General features: G+C 42.6%; 2 protein-coding genes and 1 long non-coding RNA gene across 4 annotated transcripts in view; 2 read left to right on the top strand and 1 right to left on the bottom strand.

The window, feature by feature from the left end:
- The window catches only part of CADM3 (cell adhesion molecule 3), a 39,402-nt gene extending 26,991 nt beyond the window's left edge, over positions 1 to 12,411 (top strand). Inside the window, exons 2-9 of the mRNA XM_074223128.1 lie at positions 4,026 to 4,166; positions 4,680 to 4,832; positions 6,823 to 6,960; positions 7,294 to 7,461; positions 7,798 to 7,888; positions 8,617 to 8,786; positions 11,208 to 11,333; positions 12,139 to 12,411. Of these exons, the coding sequence (XP_074079229.1) occupies positions 4,026 to 4,166; positions 4,680 to 4,832; positions 6,823 to 6,960; positions 7,294 to 7,461; positions 7,798 to 7,888; positions 8,617 to 8,786; positions 11,208 to 11,333; positions 12,139 to 12,257 (1,106 nt within the window). The 3' untranslated portion in view covers positions 12,258 to 12,411. The remainder of the gene's footprint in view (positions 1 to 4,025; positions 4,167 to 4,679; positions 4,833 to 6,822; positions 6,961 to 7,293; positions 7,462 to 7,797; positions 7,889 to 8,616; positions 8,787 to 11,207; positions 11,334 to 12,138) is intronic.
- On the bottom strand, positions 7,252 to 18,768 carry LOC141513382 (uncharacterized). 2 transcript variants are annotated; one of them, XR_012475782.1, is made up of 6 exons: positions 18,580 to 18,768; positions 11,243 to 11,352; positions 10,867 to 10,978; positions 8,872 to 8,919; positions 8,271 to 8,406; positions 7,252 to 7,468 (listed from the first exon to the last, which is right to left on the bottom strand). It is a non-coding gene; the product is annotated as an uncharacterized LOC141513382 (long non-coding RNA). The 2 variants fall into 2 exon arrangements; XR_012475783.1 differs by having other exon boundaries at positions 8,271 to 8,403.
- Positions 14,718 to 18,590, top strand: ACKR1 (atypical chemokine receptor 1 (Duffy blood group)). Its single transcript, XM_074223129.1, has 2 exons — positions 14,718 to 16,621; positions 17,375 to 18,590. The coding sequence occupies exons 1-2, from the start codon at positions 16,601 to 16,603 to the stop codon at positions 18,335 to 18,337; spliced, it is 984 nt and encodes a 327-aa protein (XP_074079230.1). The 5' UTR covers positions 14,718 to 16,600; the 3' UTR covers positions 18,338 to 18,590.
- Positions 18,769 to 23,907: the final 5,139 nt, after the last annotated feature.

Below are 23,907 nucleotides of genomic sequence, written 5' to 3'. Positions count from 1 at the left end.
GTTGCCTGGAGCACTGAAAATTTAAATATGCATGATAATGCTGTATCAGTATGTAGCAAATAAAGATCATATTATTGGAGTAAGAAATAACCGGGTTCAGTCCCTGCCTGTGTCAAATAATATGTAGAATAGCTATAAAGTCATACCGGGGTTTAAAAAATCAGTTGCAGAAGTACTAGTTGGGGGAGCTGAAGATACACTACACTGCTGATGGGGAATAGGGGGAGAATATAGGGTTTTAATGGAATTCAAGGTCACTATGAGTCAGTAGTGTGAATAAAAAGCTCTTAGCCTGAATTAGTGTCCAAAATGATAGATGTCATCAGGCTATACCTGTCCTGAGTAAACCTGGTGATGAGTTCTAATTTGGGCACATCTTGAATACCACTTGTCTCTTCTGGGCACCATATTTTAGGATAGATATTAATAAAACTTCCTAAGAATGAGACATGCACAAAAGTGGGAATGAATTGGGGGGTAATGAGCTCCCCATCATTAACAGTCTTCAAGTAAAGTCTGGATAATTATTTTTCAGGAATGCTGTCAAGAATAATTCTTGTTCCATTAGAACTTGGTCTAGATGAGTTCTGAGGTCCTTGGAACCTAGAGAATCAATAGTTTGGTGTTTTAAGCAATTAAGTGAAAGTTGGAGATTTGGCTTTGGAATCAGGAAAATTGGTTCTAGTTTTCATTATTTAGCTTACTAGCTTTATGCCTTTGGGCAAGCTTGCTTAGACCTCATTTTGAATTAGGTGACTTATGAGGTCCCTTCAAGGTCTTACAATCTAAGAATGTATGATAAAAATTAAACTCCTTTTGTAATTTACCACCTTAGGGGCACTCTATTTGTTCTTCCAAAATTCTATGAATTCTCTCTTGGGGCCGCTAGATGACACAGTGGATAGAGCACTGGCCCTGGAGTCAGGAGGACCTGAGTGTTCAAATCCAGCCTCAGACACTGAATAATTACCTAGCTGTGTGATCTTGGGCAAATCACTTAACCCCAATGCCTTGCAAAAACTAAAAAAAAAAAAAAAAAAAAAAAAAAGAATTCTCTCTCATTTGGTATCTTAAATAATTTGCCCCTTCATTATGATGCCACTGCCTCTTCCTCCCCACATTGAAAGGTTGAATAAGACTCTAGAGTGTGACTAGGAGTTATCTCCTTGGAACTCATGACTTTATTGTAGAGCTCCTGAGCTTCAAAATCCAGACTGACCTGACATCATAGTCAGTAAAATTACATTCAGGCCCTGCCCAAGTTTCCCTTCTATCAATCTTTCTCAATATCCTTCCTGTTCTTTCCCTCACCTTTTCACCTACTTTGTCCCAGTCTTCTGACTCATAGTTCCATTGTTTTCCCATTTCTAGGACTTAGATTCCCTAACACTGAGCAGACTGTGCCCCAATTTATGTCACTATCTTCCTCCACTTTTTTCTTTTTTCCCCCTTACTTCAAAAGAAAAGGCCTCTATACCCCCAATTTTTCACCTCTTGAAAGCTGTGGGATCAAATTCAAGTTGAAAGGGGGGGTCATAAATCCATTCATAAGGATTTCTGCAGGCTGTATATTGACTTCTTTTCAAAATATATTTTCTATTCTTTATTGTATTTTTATTTATTTTTGCTAAATACTTCCCAATTACATTTTAATCTAGTTCAGGCAGCTCTCTGGAGTGTTGCTAGCTGCCTGCTGTCTGTGTGTTTGACACCTCTGCTGTAAAGGAAAGAATTCCAGGGGAGGATATGTTGAGGGTGTTTTGAATCTCAGAAAACTGCAACCTAGGGAGATTTCTTCCAGAGAAACTAAGGATTGAAGAAGTAATATTCAAAAGTGAGGGTATTATTACTAGGAAATGGGACTTCTAATTTGGAAGTGATGAACTTGGGGCATTTGAGACTTATATCTTCTTCCCAGCCCATTCATTCAATAAAATATGATGATCTAAATACCAGGGTTCCATTGGTGTCTATTGTATGTGTGTTAACAATCTCATGGAAAGAACCCTGAGCTCAGGGTCAAATAGCCTGGGTTCTAATCATGGTCCTGCCATTAAATTGCTGTGAGATGCAGAGAAAACACACATCCTCTCTGAGACTTGATTATACAATCTGTCAAATGATGATGTTGGATTGAATTATTTCTCTTCTATCTGAAGTTCTTTGATCCCTAATAAAGAAGAGTCCAAGATAACCACAGGGAACTAGACAGAAACTTGACGTGGACAGTACAAGAGATTAAAAAGAATATCCCTGGTCCTTATCTGAATACCCTCCTCTGACAGGAGAGCTTCCAATGCAAGTGGATTTTGAAGGAAGAATAGTTATTATGACCCAGAAAAAAGGGAGGCAATGCTAGTGAAAGGATAAATCTATATGACAGGGTCATTTCTGAAATGTCCCCAGTTAGTGTAAAGGAGGAGAAGAGAAGGAGGTGTTCTTAAGGGATTTACTGTGGGAACCAGTTCAGGGTAGAGTAATGCTAGGTTAAAGGCAGCTGGGTGAACAAGGATTAGGCTGGGAGTCAGGAAGACCTAAGATCAAATTGTCTTCAGACTAGCTATGTGACTCAGGGCAAGTCACTTACACTGTTTGCCTCAGGTTTCTCATCTGGGGATAATGTCAGAACTTATCTCTCAATATAGCTTTGAAGATCAAATGAGATGATATTTGTACAGTATCTGGTATATAGTAAAACTCTATTAATGCTTATTCTTTATTCTCTTCATCCTTGTTCTGGGTTGAGATAAAATCAGTACCATAGAAAAGGGTGGGGGCTTAGTGTTTTAGAGTCCAGTGGAGTGAAGGGAAAAAGAATTGTAGAAGTCAATATGGTACTTATAGGCCAAAGATTTATTGCTATAGGAGAAGAGGAAAAAAAATGTCAGTAATGAGATCTAGAAGTTCAGTGTTAATATTAAGAGACCAAAACTGACAGTTTGAGGAAATCAATGTTTGGAGAATTAGGAATCATACTGGAGATAGGTTAAAGCTATTAAGAATAAAGAATTGTCTTATCTGACACACTATTTAGGCATCCCTTCTTTTCCTGTGGCAGTGAGGACTAAATTCTAGTTCCTATTCCACCTCATCCCTTCTTTTAATGTGGCAATGGGAAATGCATTTTCCCATGGCAATAGGGGAAAACCCTTTTATATGAGTTTTAAAAGTATTTTCTTAAGAGTGCTTGATTGGAAGGGAAAGATGTGGAATGAAATATGTAGGCAAGGAGGATTTTAGTTTTGAGAGTCTGGTTTTGGGGAACAATTAGGTGTAATTTAGAGGGTCATTGATAGGGAAATGGATGCATCTGTACTACCACTTTCTTTCCTGATTTGCTCTTTTGTTACACAGTTTTAACAGGATCTACTATCTAAAATATTTAGTTTATCTTTAACTGAGCTAGGCAAGTTAATGGCTGGCTTTGATTCTTTTGGTTTTTAAAGAGATTGGATCCACCCAGATCCTTAGTCTCTGTACTTATTCATTATTCTGGGTAGTCACAGAATGGGACATAGAGGAAAGCATATTCATTTTTTAAGTTAGGTAATCCAACAATGTGTATAACATAATAAAAAAGGTACTCAGACCTATGTAAAAAAGTATGTCTCTATCCTTGTTGAGTATCTGTGTTTCTGTGTTCTATTTAGCAGACATTCAACAAATATAGCTTTCAGGGCACCAAAATCTAGAGTGCACTTACTCCACTAAACTCCCTCACAAAGCTCTCTCTTTCTCTGTCTCTGTCTCTGTCTCTGTCTCTTTCTCTGTCTCTCTCTCTTTCTCTCTCTCTCTCTCTCTCTCTGTCTCTCTCTCTCTCTCTCTCTCTCTCTCTCTCTCTCTCTCTCTCCCCCCCCCATACCCTTAATTTCCATCACACTCATTATCCTAGAGAAAGTCAGAGAAAATTATTATGGAATGATGTCTGCTGGCAGGACAAGAGAGAGGAAAAAAGATTGGGCATTAGCCTCCAAATTGAGGGTCAATCGTATGTACAGAAAACTGATTCTATTTTGCTCCTACAGAAAGTCAGCCCTGGACATATGATATGACAGTAGTGGCTGGTGATACTGTACAACTCAAGTGCCAAGTGAAAGAACCTGATTCCTCATCACTACAGTGGTCCAATCCTGCTCAACAGACTCTCTACTTTGGGGAGAAGAGAGGTACTATCTTCTAGGTCATTATGCCTTTGGATAAAGTGGGGATCAAATGTGATTTTTTAGAGATCAGTGAGGAAGAAAAGTGGAGTAAGCCATTTCTGGGGACCCCTAAACAAAAGCAATCTAATACTGGAATAGCCAATATGCATAGTTTAGTATGGTTCTGAAGTGGAGGCACTCTAGAAGACTAAAAGTATTAGGCTGATTTTCCAGTCTGTTCAGGAATCCAGAAAGTGAACAAGATACTACCAAGTTTACTCTAACTTTCGATTTCAGCCTTTGCTTGAATAATTTTCAAACCATCATTTATCACTTGGACCTAGCAATGAAATTGAAGATTCCTTTAAAAAAATTTAGTTCAAGGGTAACACCTTCCCTTCCCCATCCTCACCTTTCTTCCCAGTGATGAAAAGGCAAGACTAGAAAAGGAAAACAGACATGGAAAGCACTGAGAGTACAATTTGAGGTAGATGGTGAATAAAGAACATGGCTTCCAACTATCCTATTTTTCCCTAGCACTTCGAGACAATAGGATCCAATTGGTACGCTCCACCCCCAACGAACTGACCATCAGTATCAGCAAGGTGACCCTGGCAGATGAGGGCGAGTATACCTGCTCCATCTTCACCATGCCTGTGCGCACTGCCAAGTCTCTCGTCACTGTGCTTGGTGAGGAGCCCAAATCCCAGTCTCCCCAGTGTATGTTGCCCCTAGATTATAGGTTTTCCCTTCCAGTTCTCCATTTCTCTCAAGATCTTCCCTTACCCATCCTTTCCTCTCTGTCTTGTTTGTTTAGCACATTCACATAAATTATATCACTAGATCCTTACAACAGCCCTTTGGGGTAGTAGTCAGGACAAATTCTGTTAATTCCCATTTGACAGACTAGAACACTGAGGCACAGATAAATTAAATGAGTCATTCGAAGTCAAGTTAGATGCTTAATGGTGGAGCAGAGACTAGGATTTAGGTCTTTTTTATTCTCATCACAATATTCATACTACAAGAACAGTGGTTCAAAACATTCTTTATTCAAAGACTACTTAAGTGATGATAAAAATATATAAATAAATCTGGTACACAGAGATTTAACCAGGATAGGGTGGCCAAGATTTTGTCCCAGTGCACTGACATCCAGGAAACATTTTCTCCATTACTGCTTCCAGTAATCCAATCTCCCAATATGTCATTGTCTGTTATTAAAACAGTATTTAATGCATGCTTTTTATATGACTATCTCATGGTCCTCCAACTGACGTGTGATATGATTGCCCCGCTAAATCTCTGTACGCAAGGTGGTACTATAGCACCTGTCTCCTGGAGACAACTTCCCCTATTTGCAACCTCTCATCCCTCATCTCCTCCCAAGTTAGTCAGTTTTTATTTAACCTTTATTAAGGGGTTATTATCTTCAAGGTTCTGTCCTAAGCATGGGGGATATAATGAAAGGCAAAAGGAGCTCACATTCTAATGGAGAAAAATAACATACAAATAATGATGTTGAAAGGATTGGAGATTATTGGTAATACTGCAAGGAGCTGAACTAACTCTGTGAGGGATAGACTGCCCCCTTTTCTGTCATTACTGTAACCTGGAGTAGATTATCTGAGATTTAAAGTCCCCAGAGGAATTTCCAGCTCTTCCTGCAGACAAATGAGATCAAGGTGCCTTTGATACTCCATGACTTTCCTCATATTTTCTCTATTCCCAAGTATTCTCCTATGCCAGGCCATATTTCCCTTCATCCCATTGTAATTGAACTGGTCCAGAACACATGGATTCCTATTTAGAGGTGTGATTGCTTAATGTCCATTCCCACTTTCCAGTGCAGAAATACTTTCCAAGATTCCTATGGGCCTACTCTACTTTCTGCTATCAGAATCTACTCTATTTGGGAAACAGGAGAAGACAGAGGGAGGCCCAGCATTTACTCAGGAATCATAGATTTAAATGACATTTTTTTAGAAATAAAAGGGAATTTAGAAATCTCCTAATGCATCCTCCTCCTTTTACAGATGAGGAAATTGTACTCAGAGAAGTCATTTTATTTGCCCCAAGACATATAGTAAGAATTGAGGCTAGAAAAAAAAATCTGAATTTCTTGCCTCTTAGAAGTTATTCTGTTAGAGGCAGATTCTTTGTGCTGTCAGCTTGGAGATAGTGTTCTTTCTAGAAAGAGATTCATGCTAGTGTTTGGGGAGAAGGAATCTAGATTGTTTAAAGAGAAGAACTCTGTGAAGTCATGCCTCTGGGCCAGACTGGCAGGTTCCCACCCCAGGTTTCCCTTAGTGGGTAATTAGGCTATATAGCTGACTCTTCAAATGGGTAGTATTACTCCCAGGTTGGTATTTATAATTTGGAATTCAGAGGAGAATTCCTTGTGCCCACCTATGTGAAACAGTTTATCCAAGACAATCTTGGAATATAGAATTCAAGAAGTAGAGGTTAGTAGAAGGTAGAAAGTTAAATGACTTGCTTAGAGTCACACACAATTAGTGGCAGAATTGGGTCTCATGGCTCCTAGTTCATTGATCTTTCCATTACACCACACTGCCTTTGAGTAGTAACATTCCTCATGGACAGAGAATGACAGGGCTAGGACTAGACTCATAGTGCCTCTCCTTCCTATCCTGGCCATACCCCCACCAATCTATGGCAGGAATCCCACAGAAGCCCCAAATCACTGGCTATGTGTCTGCAATCCCGGAGAAGGGGAAAGCTCGCCTTACCTGTCTGTCAAAAGGGAGCAAACCTGCTGCAGAGATCAGCTGGAGGAAGGGTGATCAGGAGCTCAAAGGTAAGTACTCTTTCTCCTTACCATATGTTTGTGAGAATGCAAGGAAGGGTGTGTATAGCTATGTATAAACAGACAGAAAAGGGAATAACATTTTGTATGCTTATGTACAAATGTGTATAGTGATGTATTCTATATCTAGATATGTTTCTATTGGGATTTTTCTATGTGTGCTGAGGTTTTTAACTTCAAAGCATCTATGATGGGGCCCATATAATGTGTGTGTGTGTGTGTGTGTGTGTGTGTGTGTGTGTGTGTGTGTGTGTGTGTGTAAGAGAGAGATTTGAGGCTCACTCTGTCTTCTGTACATGTTTATATACATTTTATGTACTATAGGAAAACCAAACATGGTTCAAGAGGATGGCAATAAAACATTCACAGTGAGCAGCTCGGTGGAATTCCAGGTTTTCCGGGAAGATGATGGCGTTCTTGTCACATGTTCTGTAAAGCATAAGTCTCTGCAAGACATGGACAGGTCTACCTCTCAACGGATCGAGGTCCTCTGTACGTCCTGGGTTTGGGAACATGGAATAGGAAACACACTTGAGACCCAGAGATAGGCAAGAGTGGAGTTGAGGAGGGAAAAGGACAGCAATGTAAAAGACTTGAGCAATGGGACAGTTGATAAGAATGAAGATAGATAGATGGATCAAGTGGAGAAATGGGGAATGATGCAGAAAAATCAGTAATTGCAGCAGCTGTAATTAGGCTCATGAAGCATTCTAAAATGGAAATTTTTGAGGGATACCAAAATATCAAAGGAAATTAGGACAAGGGTTGGGGGTGAGTCCCAGAGAGCATGTGTGGAATTCTAGGCTGACCCAGACCATATTTCTACAGACACACCAACAGCACTGATTAAGCCATATCCTCAACATCCTCGAGAAGGCGAGAAGTTGATGCTGCAATGTGAAGGTCACGGCAATCCCATGTAAGAAGAACCTGTACCTGGACCCTCAGACTCTACTTTATTCCACAAATTTAGCCTTACATACAGGTCCCATCATCCATGCCTCCCTAGTTCATCAGTTTTTCTGGTTGTGTTTGACAAGTCCCTTCATTCTCCATGTTTTGTATATAACCACAGAACAAAAGTTACAATTTTAATTTTACTCCCAATGCTTCCAGAATGTATTTCTAGACATTGTAGGACCTTTTGGGTAATAATAATAATAATAATAATAATAATAATAATAATAATAATAATAATAATAATAATGCAAATCCCTATATGTTAAAGTACTTTGAAGGAAACTCTTTGCTCATGGTTACCTGTGAGGTATGTGGTAAAAGTGTCCATCTCTCCTGCTCACCTTGACCCAAGAGTGTCTCCTGCTTCCTTCAAGAGGAATGCTTGTCTCCTTCACAGCAATTGCCTCCCATCTTTAGATGGCTTTCAGAACCCCATCATTTGTCACAGACCCTGAAGGCTTCCATGCCCACCTTCTTCTTAGAGTTGTTATGAGAATCAAATGAGATGATATATGTAATCACTTACTATAAGCTTATTCTCCCCTCTCCCCCATGCTGCCAGTATCCTCAAAGCATCTTGAAACTCTTCTCTATAACAACTTGACTTTCCCCTGCTCCCAGGCTTTTATTCCTACAGCTCCTCAACCTCCTCTTCCCTGCAGCCCTCTGATCTCTCTGCCTCCACAGCCCCCAGCAGTACGAGTGGGTGAAGATGGGCATTGAGCCACCACTGCTGATGACCCATGAGAGTGCCCTCATCTTTCCATTTCTCAACAAGAGTGACAGCGGCATCTATCAATGCACAGCCTCAAATAACATGGGCAGTCACATAGCCTACTACACCCTGGATGTCAGTGGTGAGCCCTCCTCATTCTACCCATCCAATCCCTATTCTTAATTGCCCTACCTTATCCCTAACCTTCTTCTCCCCTACTGACTCACCTCTCCAGCTCCTCTAATCCATTCCATTAATAGACCTGAGAATGGAATCTGGAAAAAGTAAAGTAGAAGGGTGCTGAGGATTTAGACTTCAGGTCTACTCAAGAGTAAGGAAAAATAGGAAGGAGTGAAAGAGCTGAGTATACCCCCCTCCCATCTGCCTGTTGGAATGAATGGTGTCTATTGCCTCCAATAGAGCTTGCTCAAGTGGCACCATCCTCACTCTCAACTAAACCTTGTCCTTGGTAAGAACGTCAATAATCCCATGAATGACATTCACTAGACTTTCCAAGTCAGCAGACAGCTTCTCTTCTCATGGCAGAAAACTACTCTCTCAGACAGTCATGTTACTGGGTTTGGGTTACAGGAGAGTAGGGGTACATGTTATGGTCTTTTCCCTTCCCATCAAGCTTTAAACAAATAATTTTCAGGGAAGACAAAGAGTCATAATGCAAAGGCACAGTCAAAGTTACTTCTGAAAAGCATTATCTTCTTTTTGTAAGACTATAGCTTCCTCTTTCTTAGAGATTCTGGCTTAAAGCTATAACTTTTGTCTAAGGACAAGTCTCAGGTAGGTTAACAGGCCAAGAAAGAACTAATGGGAGAATTGCCAGAGACTGAAAATCTGTGGAAGTTTCCCTTCTCTGGCAGATCAAAGTGGCAGTGGAACCCAGCCAAGTATAGCCTGTTCTAGCCATCTTCAGCATATGAAATCCCAGGAAAATGAAAGTAGAGACAGAGGTGTTAGTCTTAGGGTACTCTCAGGGTGTCAGAAGAACCCTCATCTGAACTCTTTTTAAGAGGAGGTAGGAAATAGTTACTACTTCTAAAGCATCTTGGGGTCAGAGCTTCTGGAATCTGTGTATACTTGAGAAGTCCAAGACTTTCTGTCTCACAGGGTCAACTCAATCCTCAAAAAAACATTACTGATAAGTCTATTGCATAATCCCAAGAACTAGGAAAACACACTGAGATCCAGTGAGGTCTCTGCTCAGGAAGTGCCCTAGTCCAACTCTGACAGTGCTTGGACTTTACAAATTAAAAGTGACTGAGTCCATGAGGATAATCTCTCCTCTCCTCCCCTCCCCCATTCACCCTCAGTTTGGATGAATTACCAAATGGCCAGGATGAATTGTGTTTGATTTAATCTGCCTCATCAGCTACACTGAAGACTGGTGGTAGAAAGGATTATCACAATATCATTACTGGTAGAATTAAATTAGTCTGAGTTCTTCCTAGAAATAGGAGAGTGAATAAAATGACCTCTGAGACCCTTCCCAGGCAAAGGAATTTATGATTCCCAAAGACATTTGAGGAACATTTAACTAGTAATACTTCCCAAGATGCATCCCAGGAGACAGGCATCAGGGTATGGACTCCATAGAATCAGTGTTGGATTCTTTCCTACAATTACACTACATGAAATAGCCAGCAGTAACCATGAACTCTCTTACCAGCAGAGAGTAGAGACACAGAATGTAGATATTTTATCTTCCTAGGATGCACTGATAGGCAAGAAAATAAAAAGCCTGGCCTAGTCAGACTTTAGGTCATGATACTAAATCTGCTATTGATTACATCCAGTTTTGAGGAACATCAAATTTATCTCGGTCGGACCAGATACTTCATTTTTCCTGGGTACTTTATCTGTGACTCTGTCCAAAGATGGTGCCATCTCTGCTAACCACTCACTTATCCTATGCCCAGGAGACTCATCCCCTATGTTTTCAAGGCAGGTCCCTATCTCTAGAGAGAGACCAGTTACTGTTTAACTGCCCCACCAGCCAAAAAGAAAGAAAAATTTGACTGATCTAGGGGTATGTCTTGGGTCCTGAGCATTCAATTTCAGTCATACTGGAACAAGATTTTTAAAGACTATCCTGTCATAAAGTAAAAGCAACCTTCCTATGGAGGACCCAGTCCCCACTCCCTTTTACCATTTTATTCCCCCCACGGATTTTTTTTCTTTGCCATATCAGTTTACTACCCTTTCCTTACCTGTCAAGTTCAGAACTGTAGATCAATAAGTTAGGTCCAATCATCTAGAGGAATCAGCCTAGATTTGAGAAAGATAATCAATGGCAGCAAGAATCAGAGAAGATGAAAAACTCTGGGAATAGCAGTCAGAAAAGAAAAAAGAGAAGACAATGATTAAATCCAGGCCCTTTAGCCAAAGTCAAAACTAGGTCTAGGGCAGACAGCAAACATATCCATCATCCCTTGATATACCTCCTGACCTAGGCCTTTCACCTGGGCCTCATCATGCCCAACCCAAGAGTTTCATAGGGAACAGTTGGGGCTTTGGTGAAGTCTTACTTTCCTGTATCTCCTACCCTTAGACCACAGTCCAGTAATCTCAACTTCCAGTACTTACCATGCTGTCATTGGAGGAATTGTGGCCTTCATCGTCTTCCTGCTGCTCATCCTGCTCATCATCCTGGGCCACTACCTGATCCGACACAAAGGTTAGGGGGTAGAACAGACCTGAGGGAACCAAAGGGAGAGAGGTTAAGCCAGGTCAAGGAGTAGGGATGGAGGGAGGACCACCCGAGGCTACTTTTCCCCCCATGACTTTGAGAAAGGGAAGAGCTACTCATTGCCAACATTGTCTCTGCCAGCCCTAGAATAGCGTCTGATAATTTGGTGATGATCATCCAAATAAAACAAAACCTGCCCACTCAGCCAGCTGCTGTTCCCATGCTTTTCTTTCTTTTAGGGTTCTACGGTATACAGCCAGCCACAAGCTCCCTACATTTTTCATCCCCTCCCAATTCCCTTTATATATTTCCATGACTAGCTCTCTTCTTTCCCCTTTTCTCTCTAACCCGTCTCTTTTTTTATCCTCTCTCATCTTGCAGCCATATGTATTTCTCTTCTCCCCTGCCTCTATATCCTTAGCTCAGTTTTCATTTTTCTGTTTTCCCACAACCCCATCTTCCCCTAACCCTATAAATAGTGATTATAGTGGCAAATCAAATGTCAATTCCAGTGTCCATGGAAATTTAACTATACCATTGAGCATAGTTAACCCACCCTACCCCAAATAGGCCTCTTAAGTCTATACATATTCTTGGAGTCAGGGCTACTGAAGGCAAGAGGTTAAAAAGGAATCCTAAGTAGGAAAGCCTAGTGGAGAATATAGTGGAGCTCAGGGAGGAGGGGGGAGAAAATCTGGGACCTGTGGTGGAGGGAAGGGAAGGGTGAGTCTGCCATGGTAGAGGGCCAGAGGTCAGGAACTGCTTCTGAGAAGAAGCCCTTGTCTCTGTCCAGGAACATATCTGACACATGAGGCCAAAGGTTCAGATGACGCACCAGACGCAGACACGGCCATCATCAATGCAGAGGGCGGGCAATCAGGAGGCGATGACAAGAAGGAGTACTTCATCTAGGGGTGCTTGCCCGCCCATCATGCCCCCCCCCGGGGGGGCCCACCCCAGGGCCTGCCGGGGCCAAGGCACCAACCCGGACTTGTACAGAGCGACCCCAGGGCCGCCCCCTCCCGCTTGCTCCCCAGCCCAGCCCGCCCCCTTGTACAGAATGTCTGCTTTGGGCGAGGTTTTGTACTCGGTTTGGAATGGGGAGGGGTGGGGCGGGAGGGGAAGAGAGGGTTGCCCTCGGCCCTTTCTGTGGCTTCTCTGCGTTTGGGTTTATGTTTTATTTTTAACAATCCCAGAATCAAATCCGTGTCCAGACTGGAGGGGGCAGGGGCCCTTTGGGTGGGGGAAAGCAGCAACTGAAGGGTTAGGAAAGGAAAAACAAAGGAGCAAAGAATAGAGGGGTCTGAAGAAAGGAGAGAATAGGATTGGTTCACTCTGGAGGACTGTCTATCTCCTAGAACAGAGCAATTTTTCCAGTCTAATGTGGCAGGAGCCACATCTTAGAAATGGGGTGGGGCGCATTATCTTGGGCTCCAGGTAAGGGTGGGTTTTTTTGTTTGTTTTTGTTTTGTCTTTTCCTCAGATAGCTAGAAACCAGCTGGGCAGAAGTGAGAAGCAAAGGGCTCTGAGAACCTTTGAGTTCTCAGGGGGCATTGCCATCATGAAATCGGAGAGGCCAGCCTTCTACTTTTTCTTCTACTAATCCTCCCTCCCCAACCCCCTTACAGGGAAGGAAAGGGGCTAGGAATTAGGAACAGATACTAGAAGGGGTCCAGTCAGTGAGACCGAGGAGGTGGAAGCCAAGACCCACAGAAAGGAAGTTTGTAGTGAAAGAGCAGCTGAGGCTCACTTGCTGCACCCTTCCTTCCTACCCCCAACTCCTACGAATTATATAATAGTGCATCCCCTCCTCCTGCCCTGTTCCCCCTCTTCAGAAGCAGTACAGCCAGGGGATCAGGGCATGACTAGGAGAAAGGAATAGGGCTGGCTGGGAAAGGACAGCAGGGGGATACTGTCTCCTTCCTTTCTTGTCAGCAGGAGAGGAATTGCCCTGGGGCCCAAACTTAGCTTGCTTCCCCCTACAACAAGGCCCCAAACTCCCCTCCAAGACACTGAACTGTTGCATGGCAACCCCCTCCAAGGCATTACAAAACAATCAGCCCTCCCTCAGATGCCATCCCATGCCAAAGCCCCTTATCCCCAGCAGACAGATAGCTAGAGTAACAGCATTTGCAAACAAAAAATCCTAGAAAGATCTTCATTGCATGGAGCTGTTCCTTGCCCAAGACCCTCAAGACAAAGAGAGTTTGGGAGGCCCAGGGGTAAATGGTGACTGTGGGAAGGCATACAAAAGGGCTTTGGGCAGTGAGGGTATATACCTCACCCTGGGATGATACCATGCCACCCCCCCAGTGCCCATCTGCCTCAAACACAGGAATCTCAGGGTGGGTCTCTGCTCAGCACTCGCCGCCCCCATCACCCCCAGCCCCAGAGGACACACACACATACACACACACACACATATCCTTCCCACCCCTCTTCTGCCACTAAGTCTGTGTCACAGTCCTTGCTATGCACACCCCAGGCTTCTCCTGGATACTTAACCTTTAAAATGCTCACTACCCACCCCTTGCCTAGTCTTCCTTGCCCTAGTTCCCAACCCCCCCACCCCCACCCCAGTCTGCTCAGTGGGTTGATGGCCAGGAGGGTTGGGGATGAGGTCTCCTGTCTTTGCATCCCCGCCCTTTCTTCTCATCATCCATTTTGCCTCCTTGGCCCTGAGCTGGTTGCTATAGAGACAAGGCCTGCTCAAGCTCCCCCTCCCCATCCCACCCTGCTTAGTCCCACTGCTTTAGGGCTCCTGGCCTGCCCCCAATTCAGGCCTAGGACTCCTTTTGGCACTCCCCCCACTCTTCTCTCAACCTATGCCAGCTGCCCCAATAAGAATGGTGGGGAGGAGGGGCATTTGCAATCTGGCAAGGAGACCCACCTCTCTCCCTCCCTGCCAAAGTGTACTCCCTTCAGTTCAGGTAATGCCCTTCTGAATCTTCCCAATGCTGGGCACAGCAGGCAGCCCCCACCCAGACCAGGGGCCCACTCCCCCTCCAACAGAAAGGGACCCTAGGACCCCAGACCCACTGGGTTCTCCATCCCTGGCATCCCCTTTCAGGACAAACAACTCTAACTCTTTCGAGCTGAACCACTCTGTCCATATACACAGAAGCCATATTTGTACGGGGGGCGGGGGTGGGGGCCTGTCGTGCTGTGTGTGTCTGTCCAGGGAGGTGGGGGGGGAAGGGATGGGATGGGATGGGATCGTGTATCTTTATAACCTTTCTAATTCTCCTGTGCTAATCTCAGAGGGGCTACCTCTCAATATATCTGGATTATCCGTGTCACTGGGATGTTTCATGTCTTGCTCATACTGCCCAGATAGGTGTGGGGAGGGCAGGGAAAGGGAGGGCAGGCTAGAGCTCAGGACCATAGTCCCCTGAGCAATAGAATAACTCTAAGAAGAAAGAATCTGTGCCGCTTGGCCTCTTGTGTCTGCCAAGTCTTTTCTGCTCAGCAGCAGACTGGCTTCTTCACAGCTTTTCAACCCCAAACACTGGAATCCTGGGAGGGATTTTGAAAGGGGGCAAAAAAAAAATCTTTTCTAGGGAGGGTGGCATAGCTAACATTTGATAAGAAGTAGCATGTTATCTCCTTGAACCTTACAACAATCCTGTGAGGTAGGAATTATCCCTGTTTTGATGAGAAAACTTAGGTTAAGTGATTTGACTAGGGTCATACAGCTCCTAAGTATTTGAGGCTAAATTTAAAATCTGATCTTCCAAGTCCAGAACTACCCCTAGACTACCTAGCATGAGCTAGGACTCCCTAGGCTATCTTCTATAATTCTATTATCTCTAGGAATTTAGATAGAAAGACTGCATTTAAACTAAAAACCTCCAATATTATTAACTCTACTTAAGTATAAGATGCCCTTCCTATAATCTTGTTTTCTCACTGTCATTATTTTCTGTCTCAGATGGACATCATGGGAACAATTTAGGCCTGACCTAAACACCCTTAACTAGGCCATGTCAAAAGACCACAACACTTCCTTAACGTCTTTATTATTCTTTATATATCACTGAACCCAACTGCTCATATCCCAGACCCCTCCAACCTCGAGACCAAAGGTATTACATGATTGCAAGAATTGACTAAGTAGTCAAAATGAAGGAAAAGATGAAACAGATCATAGGAAGATACAGAATTGAACAAGTTTACCAAAAAAGTAAAGTGATGCATTTGGAGGTGATGATCCACAGGGGAAGGATGCCCATCCATTTGATCATTTATTAGAAGCTGGGTCACTATAAACTGTATAATCCCAGGATGCCAATCTAACAAGAAAAGTTTCTCTCCCCTCAAGCTTCAAGTTATTTTGTTTTGTTTTGTTTTGTTTCTTTTAGATTTTTTAAGGCAATGGGGTTAAGTGGCTTGGCCAAGGCCACAAAGGCTAGGTAATTAGTAAGTGTCTGAGGTAGAATTTGAACCAGGTACTCCTGACTCCAAGGCCAGTGCTCTATCCACTGCGCCATCTACCTGCCAAGGCTTCAAGTTCTTAACTAGATATCCCAGGGGAAGTAGCCCAAGAACTCCCAGAGAAATGGAAAATTGCCTTGAGGGCAGTCTCTTCCTGGCCACCATCCCTAATCTCTTCCTGCTCACATATTGGATAAATGCAGACCACACTAACACCAGACACCCATCTCTGGTGATACACAACTCAAACTGAGACTCAGGACACACACCCACATCCTCAGGATAGGTAACAATGCTTTTTCACAAAATGGCATCTAGAAAACTGGCACACTACACACATATACATTACTGTTGATATAATCTCACATGTCCAACCACTGACTACCACTAACAGCCTCTCCTTAACAAAGAGCTCTTGGTTTTTCCTAAACCAGTCTGAAAGAACTGGAATGACAAAAGACATTGCTTCCCAGTGTATATTTTCCTTGCCCAGTCTATCTACTCTCCCCTTGGAAAGTCCCAGCTTCATTGCCCTCCCACCCACCTCCAGGAGAATTGCCACTTTCCAGGTCCCATCCCTTTTCCTTCCCTTATTGAAGATCCCAGGCCAATATTGGCCCCAAACAGGAAACTCTAGGTGTAATGTTAGACTTCCTGAAGGTTCTGCCCCTTACTCCCACCCCATTCCTACTCCACCTTAAAGTCCTGCCCTGGGGTATGAAGCTTCTCATTAGTCCTTAGCTCTTATCTTGGAGACTCAGAAGCTAACTGGCAGCTCTGTCCTTGGCTCACCCTGCTTGCCCTGAGCACAGCCCAGAACTATGGGGAACTGTCAGAATCGGGTGAGTAAGGACCAAGACTCAAAGACCCCTCATCCCATTTTTTCTTGCAACTCTTAATCCCAGTTCCCCTCACTTTTCTCCTTCTTTTGGCTTATCCTTTACCTATTCATTATTAGCTTTTCTCCCTCAATCCTCCTCACCTTATTTCTCATACTTTCCTCCTTACTGCTTTTTTCCTCTTTAATTTTTACTTTTTTCTTCCTTTCTCTTCTTTCACCTTCTCTCGTCATCCCTTCTCATCATTCTCTCCTCAATTATTTATGCCTCACTCCCTTCTTTCATCCTTTCCCATCTTATCCCTCACTTTCTTCCCTTTGCTTTTTTAAATACTCATAATCACCTTTTGCCTCACTCCAGTCTTCACACATTTTCCTTCTCATCACACACATATTCTCTTACTTCTCTTCTCAGTCTCAAAGTGTTGGAGACTATTTAGTATTTCATGAGACTTTGAACTGAATCCCCTATTGATTCTCTACACTCTGACTCCAATCTTTTGAAACTTATTCTCCCCTTCCAATTCTCTCTGTTATGATCCCACATTTTCTTACTATGTCTACTCCCTTTGTCTTATTTTCTTGCCACCTTGCCCCTGACTGTTCTCTCTGTCCATCTAGCTCACTCTCCTATTTCATCCTTCCCTACAACCTTTGTTCCTCCCTCTCACCTGCACACTTTATCATTCTATATAATACAAATGGGAAGAGGGATTGAAAAGGTTCTCTGAGTGTCCCCTTCTGGTATGTTTCCTAGACAGAATCCGGACTTCAGACCTTGGAAAACTGGAACTTCACTGATTGGGAAGCTGATTATGGGAATGAGACTTACAACTATACTGAAGATGACCTGGACTTGGCCGCTCCTTGCCGTTACTGTCCCCTATTAGATAGCTCCTCACTGCCCTTTTTTGCTCTTACTAGTGCTTTGGGCATGCTAGGTGGTGGGATATTGCTCTTTGTTCTCCTCAAACCCCTTGCCTGTTGGCATTTACGATCAGACAGGACCATACTGGCACAGCTGGCTGGGGGCAGTACCCTCTTCAGCCTTGTTTTGCCCATCCTGACACCAGGGTTGACGCCCACCCCAGGCACCACTCTCTGTTGCCTGGGACATGGACTGTGGTATGCCTCAGTTTTTGCCCAAGCTCTGCTGGTGTGTGTGCATGCCTGTCTGGGTCCCGAACTGAATCCAAGCTGGTTCCTCAAGCTCTCATTGGCTGTGTGGAGTGTTGCTCTGCTGATGGCTTTGCCTGTCACTCTGGCCAGTGATATTACCTCTGGACTCTGCATCCTGTCATTCAGCCATGATGTGTGGGTTTGGTGTATGATCCATATTGTAGTATGCATTGTCATTTTTCTTATTTTGCCCCTGGGCCTGGTTGGGGGATGGACAGTACAGAGGGTAAGAGGTGGAAGGTCAAGACCATGGGCTAATGTCCTTTGGTTCTGGTTTCTGTTCTGGTGGTTCCATGCAGGGGTGATGGGATATGATGCCTTGATAAGGTCAGAAGTCTTGGAGATAAAAGAGTGCTCTGACCAGCAGACCCTAGATTTCTTGGTAGACTCTGCAAAGATCTTGGGGATATTGCACTGTTTAGTCACTCCATTTTTGCTGGCACTATTTTGTCACTATGTCACCCAGTCCCCACAGTCAACCTATTCTAGACCTTCCTTTCCCCCCACTCCTCACCCCTCCAAAGTTTATCCTGGTATCTGAGCATCCTGGTAGTCGAGTCCCAGTTTTTCTGGCTGCCAATTGACATTAAAGTTTGTGTTGCTATGAAGATGATGGTTTCTTATTTTGACAGGGTGTTGGGCCCAATCCAACCTTAGACACTCCTATCAGCACCTGTTGTTTCAACCTATATCCATCAGGTGAATATAGGCTATGGGGAATAGTCATCAAATATGAGCTCCCAGGACAGAGACAGATGGACTCCAGAGGTTTAATACCATTACCTTAAGGCTTAAGAAGAAGGAACAGAGGAAGAATTCTATAGGAGTCTGGTTTGGCAGGTGAGATAAGAAGGGTCTCACTGGTTGAGGAGGAATGGTAGGAATGAAACTCAGGATTCACTGATTCTCCTTTAAATGAGTTCTCATAGTCTTTTTGCTCTCTTTCAGTTCTTTCTTCTTCCTTTTCTATTTTTTTCTTCCCAGAATAAAAAAAGGAAAATTACAGACCCTATAAGAGATCATCCCTATTAGGCTACTTCCTTACCTTGTTCTAGAGGAAGTCCTTTGTTTCTACCCTAAAATCTCCTAATTTGGTCACAGATATTCTAGGTTAAGTTACCAACACCCTGAACTACTAGACAAAAGACCCTTCCCTCTACTGGTTCACAACAGTTTCAAAACTGAAAGACACAATAAGAGATGACCATTAAGCCTCCTTCCTTGCTAAGTCCCTCTGAATGTGTGTGAGCTAAATGATGCTTTCATGTGTTTATTTACATTTCATTATTAGATCTCCTTAGCCCAAGTTCCCTTCTCTCTCTTTCGACTCTTTAATTCCAACTTCTCTTTTTTGTTCTTAGGAGGTAGAGTCAGGGGTTAATGGCTCACTCTTCCCCTCCTTTCACTTTTTCCCCCTCCCTGGCTGGTTTCCTCAACCTGCCTGTTCTGGGAAGAATAGTGGAGACAGAAAAAAAGGGGTGGGGTGGGGGTGGGGAGTGGGGAGGAAAGTTGGAAGAATCCCAAGGAGGAAACTACTAGGTATTTGACCTAGTGGAGGCTAGTTGATGACCCTCCCTTTAACAGGAATTGTCTATATTTCCTTCCCCAAAGTCAAGTTCTAGGGCCAACCCTTCAGATTTGTTACTCTTTTTCTCCACTCAGACACAGAGTAAAACCTCCTCCCCACTTACTCTGACCCTACTGGCCTCTTGCCCATGTCTGAAAACACCCAGAACAAGAAATTTTTAAGTCCAAACTCCCTTTCCTACAGAGAGAGCAGCAAGGAACCCAGATAAACCTCTCTTCAATCCCCTACCATCAACAAACTCCAAAGAAGAAAGTCAAAGTGCCCATCTACTGACCTCTAACAAGCTAAAAGCTGTGGACTTAAGAAGTTCTCTACCCACAACTTACTGGATCCAGATATACTCATTCCTCAGCTGTGTTGTACCTGGCTTTATTTCCCAAATGGGTTGTTTCTCTCTGGACTGGTGTAAGGGCAGGAGTGGATTGAGAAATACCAGTTTTAGAGAGTTTGGAGTAGGGATGGAGGGAGTAATGTAGTTTCTAAATTCCTCACCTCCTGTTACTTAGCAACAACCAGATTACCCCCTCCCCATTGGTTGTTAATAAATTGAAGGGAGAGACTTAATAGGGCCAAAGGATAGAAGGAAGACATTCTGAAGCCCAAGAGAGTAGTGGGGGTTGGGGTGAGGATGGAGAAAATATCTAAAAAGAGGAAGAGAAAGGTGGAGATCAAACTGTAAAGAGGTCCTCAACCTGCTCTACATGTGTCCTGTTGGCCCCACTTCCTCCCTTTGATCTCTCCCCAGTTTTTTCCCTCCCTCATTAATGGTTCACCTAATTCCTTCCACTTCTCCTCAGTTCCTGCCCCTCTCCATTTTAGTAGATCACCTATTCTAGAATGCAATCTGCTGGATTCAAAGTCTGACCCAATTAAATCAGAGATGGTTGTGGGGAGACATATGGTTAATGGGAATTCATTTGCCTATTATTAATCACTCTCAAGTTTAAGGTAGTGCTTACTGTTGTCCAGCATCCCCTGCTCCTCCTGTAATTCTCCATTGTTCCCTTGGGTTTTTTCCTAAGTACCATGGCCTTATTAATTGACACAACCCACTGTGTACCACCAAATGTTGAAACTGAGTTCTGAGCCCCACTGCTCCTTTGAAACTTTTCTGAATTTCCCTTAGATAGACAGATGGTGTCTAAGCCATTGAACTTGCAGTTGGGAAGACCTGGTTTAAAAATCCAGCTGAAATACTATCTGCATGATATTGTTTTACCCTCTTAGCCTCAGTTTCCTCAGCAGTAAAATAAGGTTAATAGTAGTATCTGCCTCCCAGGATTGTTGTAAGGGCCAAATGAGGCAATGATGCCTCTAAAGTGTTTGCTTACATGTTACATGTAAAATATTATTATTTCTGGGGTTCATTTCTTAGAACCTTAAAGAATAAAAAATCTTTAAGTTTGAAGGGACTTTAATTGATCACTGTCATCCTGGTGATTTTTGGTGAAAGAAATTTTTGAAGAGAAATAAGAATAAGGAAAGTCCAGGATTTGGAAGAGAGAAGGAGGCTCCTGGGAGGGTAACTACTCAACTCCTCAACCCCTGCTCCTCTCCCTTTAGTAGATCCCCTATTCTAGAATGCAATCTGCTCAATTCAAAGACTGATCTAGCTAAATTAGAGGTGGTGGTAGAGAGCCTCCCCTTCCTGGAGAAATGTCTATGAAAGAATCCTTCTAGGTTTTAGTATAGATATTCAAGCATATCTTGGGAATGGAGAATCTATTTATGTTTTATATATCTTTACATTTTTAAATCAGACTTCATGATCCCATTTGGCAAAGATGCTGAAATAGTTTCCCATTTCCTTCTCCCATTTTACAGTTGAGGAAACTGAGGCAAGAAGGGTTAAGTGACCTGCCCAGGGACATACAGCTAGTAAGTGTCTGAGATTAGATTTGAACTCAGATCCTCCTGACCCGAAACCTGGCCTCTTATGCACTGTGCCACCTTCTATTTTACATATATATATATATATATATATATATATATATATTACTATATAATAGTAAATAAAGAGAGCTTGTAGGTAATGATAAAAATGACCAAGTTTTAACATTAGGTGAAAGGTCATCCTTTTGATTCATTCCCCCACCTCAATCTAATTAGGATTTGGAGGGTTATCTGGAAGGATTTGTGAAATGGGTGTTGTATTCTCCCCTTTTATTACCCAGCTCTGGTCCAAAACCCCTGGTCCTTCTCCCCTAATCTCCCTCCTCCCACCACTACTGTCTGCATCCTTCTGATTGAGAACTTTGCTGGGATTTCACTTCCAATCTACTGCCAACTCTAATTGCAAGGGATTTGCATTAAAACCATCACACGCTATCTAATTATTCTGACAACAGCCAGCTCGCTGTCTGGGCACAACAACGAGAGAATTGGGGTTTTAATTAACAATAATGCACCTTGCAAATGAGGAATGTGACTGTTTAGGTTAATTAACAAGTCCGGGTCCCTTCAAACCATCTCTAGTTGTATTCCAGGTGATTTGGAGGGTGGGTAGGGGGAGACATCAGCTCAGTGAAAATGCTCCTTGATGTTCTTCATCGTTTTCTTTCTTTCTTTCTTTTTTTTTAAATAAATACTTGGCAAGTGGTGGGGGAAAAGTCAAGAAGTCAAGAGCCTGGGGAAATTTGATTAGCAGAACTTCTTGAGCTGATATCCAGAGTTGCTCATATCTGGCGTCTTTATGTCCCAGCTGGAAATATAGGGTCTGTTTTTAAGCTAAGTTGTTTAAACAAGAGAGGAAGTAGGAAACAAGTCATTCTATTCAACCTCTTATTTTCAGACTGTAGCAATTCAAGATGGCCCTATGGGTTCCTGACACTATCCTTTTCCCCATTTTATTCCCCATTTAGCTGTCCCTGGAACTCTTCAAAGCTTCTTGCAAGAAACTTTCCCACACTAACTCCACACTTGTTATTATGTAATACTGGTATCCTTTGTGCTACTATAAGAAGTTGCATCTGTTTGGGTATCTAAGTTTTGGTTTTCCTCTCTGATCAGGAACTCCACCAGAGCAAGGGTTAGTATCAAATACAGTGTTCTGAATTAAGGGAGAGTATTTCAGGACCTTGGGAAGATAAATTGACTCAGTGGCAAATGCATTAAATAAAAGAGTTCTGGGGTTTCTCTTAGTCTCACAGGCCCCTGAAAACTGAGAAAGGTATAATAAGAGACTGAGGAGACTTGAACTGATAAAGCATTAAAAAAATAGGATCAAAGAGAAAAATGGGAAAGGAATGAGTCAAATGAATCTAGAGAAAGAAACTTGGGTTCCTTTGGTGGGAACAAGCTATGACTTGGGTCATAGCACTAAGCCTCTGACAAGGGAAGCTCAATATTCCACAGATAATAATTAAAAGAAAAGAGGAAGTAGGCTGAAACAACAGCAAGGAGGATTTAGGTGAGACAAATGAAAAGGTTAAATATAGAGGCTGGCCAAGAAAGGATATTGTCTCTGGGTGTCTCTCTGAGCTTAGGTTTATATAAATATAGAGCTATATCCCTTAACACAGGTAATTTGAAGCAGAAAAAACTGGGGAGATTTTGATAAGGTACTTCTACTATGTTTAACTTCATAATCTCCATTTTTCTGATTTGCAAAATAAGGGGCTTAAATGATTTCTAAATCTTCTCATCTGTGTTACAATGATTGAGATTGGGGAAACTTTCAATGTGTTCTGTAAGCATCTTTTGGGAAAAATTCAGTTTCTTTCCCCCAAGTAGACTTAGGTTGCTTAGGGAAAGATTAGTTTAAGTTTCTTCATGATTTAAAGGAGAAGGAGTCATAAGGAATTCCATTAGAATTAAAGGGCATGGAGAATGCTCTTCTATAAACTCAGAACTCAGCTAAAGGTACTACCACTGATGCAACACCATCATTCTCAAGAGAATAATCTTTAACTCAAACCACTCCATAAAAAGACTCTTTTTACCTACATACATACTTATAAAATCTGGTGCAGAGTGTATAAAGGACTTGACCTAGAATCAGGAAGAAATGAGACCAAATCTGGACTCAATTACTTACTGTGTGACCCTGGACAGTTCACTTATCTCTATTTGCCTCAGTTTCCTCAATTGGAAAATAGAGATAATAATAGCACTTATCAATGAAGGTATTGTGAAGATAAAATGAGATAGCTTTTGCAAAGTAAAAGTATTTTGCACAATCCCTCATATATTAGTGTTTGTCCTGGTTATTTTAACAATCTGGCTTTCAGACCATTGCACAACTACATCTTTATCTACCCTTTAACTACTTATCAGAAGTAACAGAAAATTCCCCCATGCCAAAAAAGAGAGGGCCCCTTCTTTCTTCTTTTAATGTGCCCCTAGTTTCTATTTTCCTTTCCAATCAGGTTTTGACTTCTGTCACCTCCATATGACTCAGTTTTCTGGACAGATTCATAGTTTCTTTCCACTTTTCAGCCCCCTTCTCATGCTTGCAACATGTTTGAATACCCTACATATTTAAGGTCAGCTTTCGAAGGGACATTAGCCAGAGGGAAAATGTT

Source organism: Macrotis lagotis, chromosome 2, assembly GCF_037893015.1.
Source record: "Macrotis lagotis isolate mMagLag1 chromosome 2, bilby.v1.9.chrom.fasta, whole genome shotgun sequence".
NCBI classification, from domain to species: domain Eukaryota; kingdom Metazoa; phylum Chordata; class Mammalia; order Peramelemorphia; family Peramelidae; genus Macrotis; species Macrotis lagotis.
This window is presented reverse-complemented; position numbering and strand designations above follow the sequence as displayed.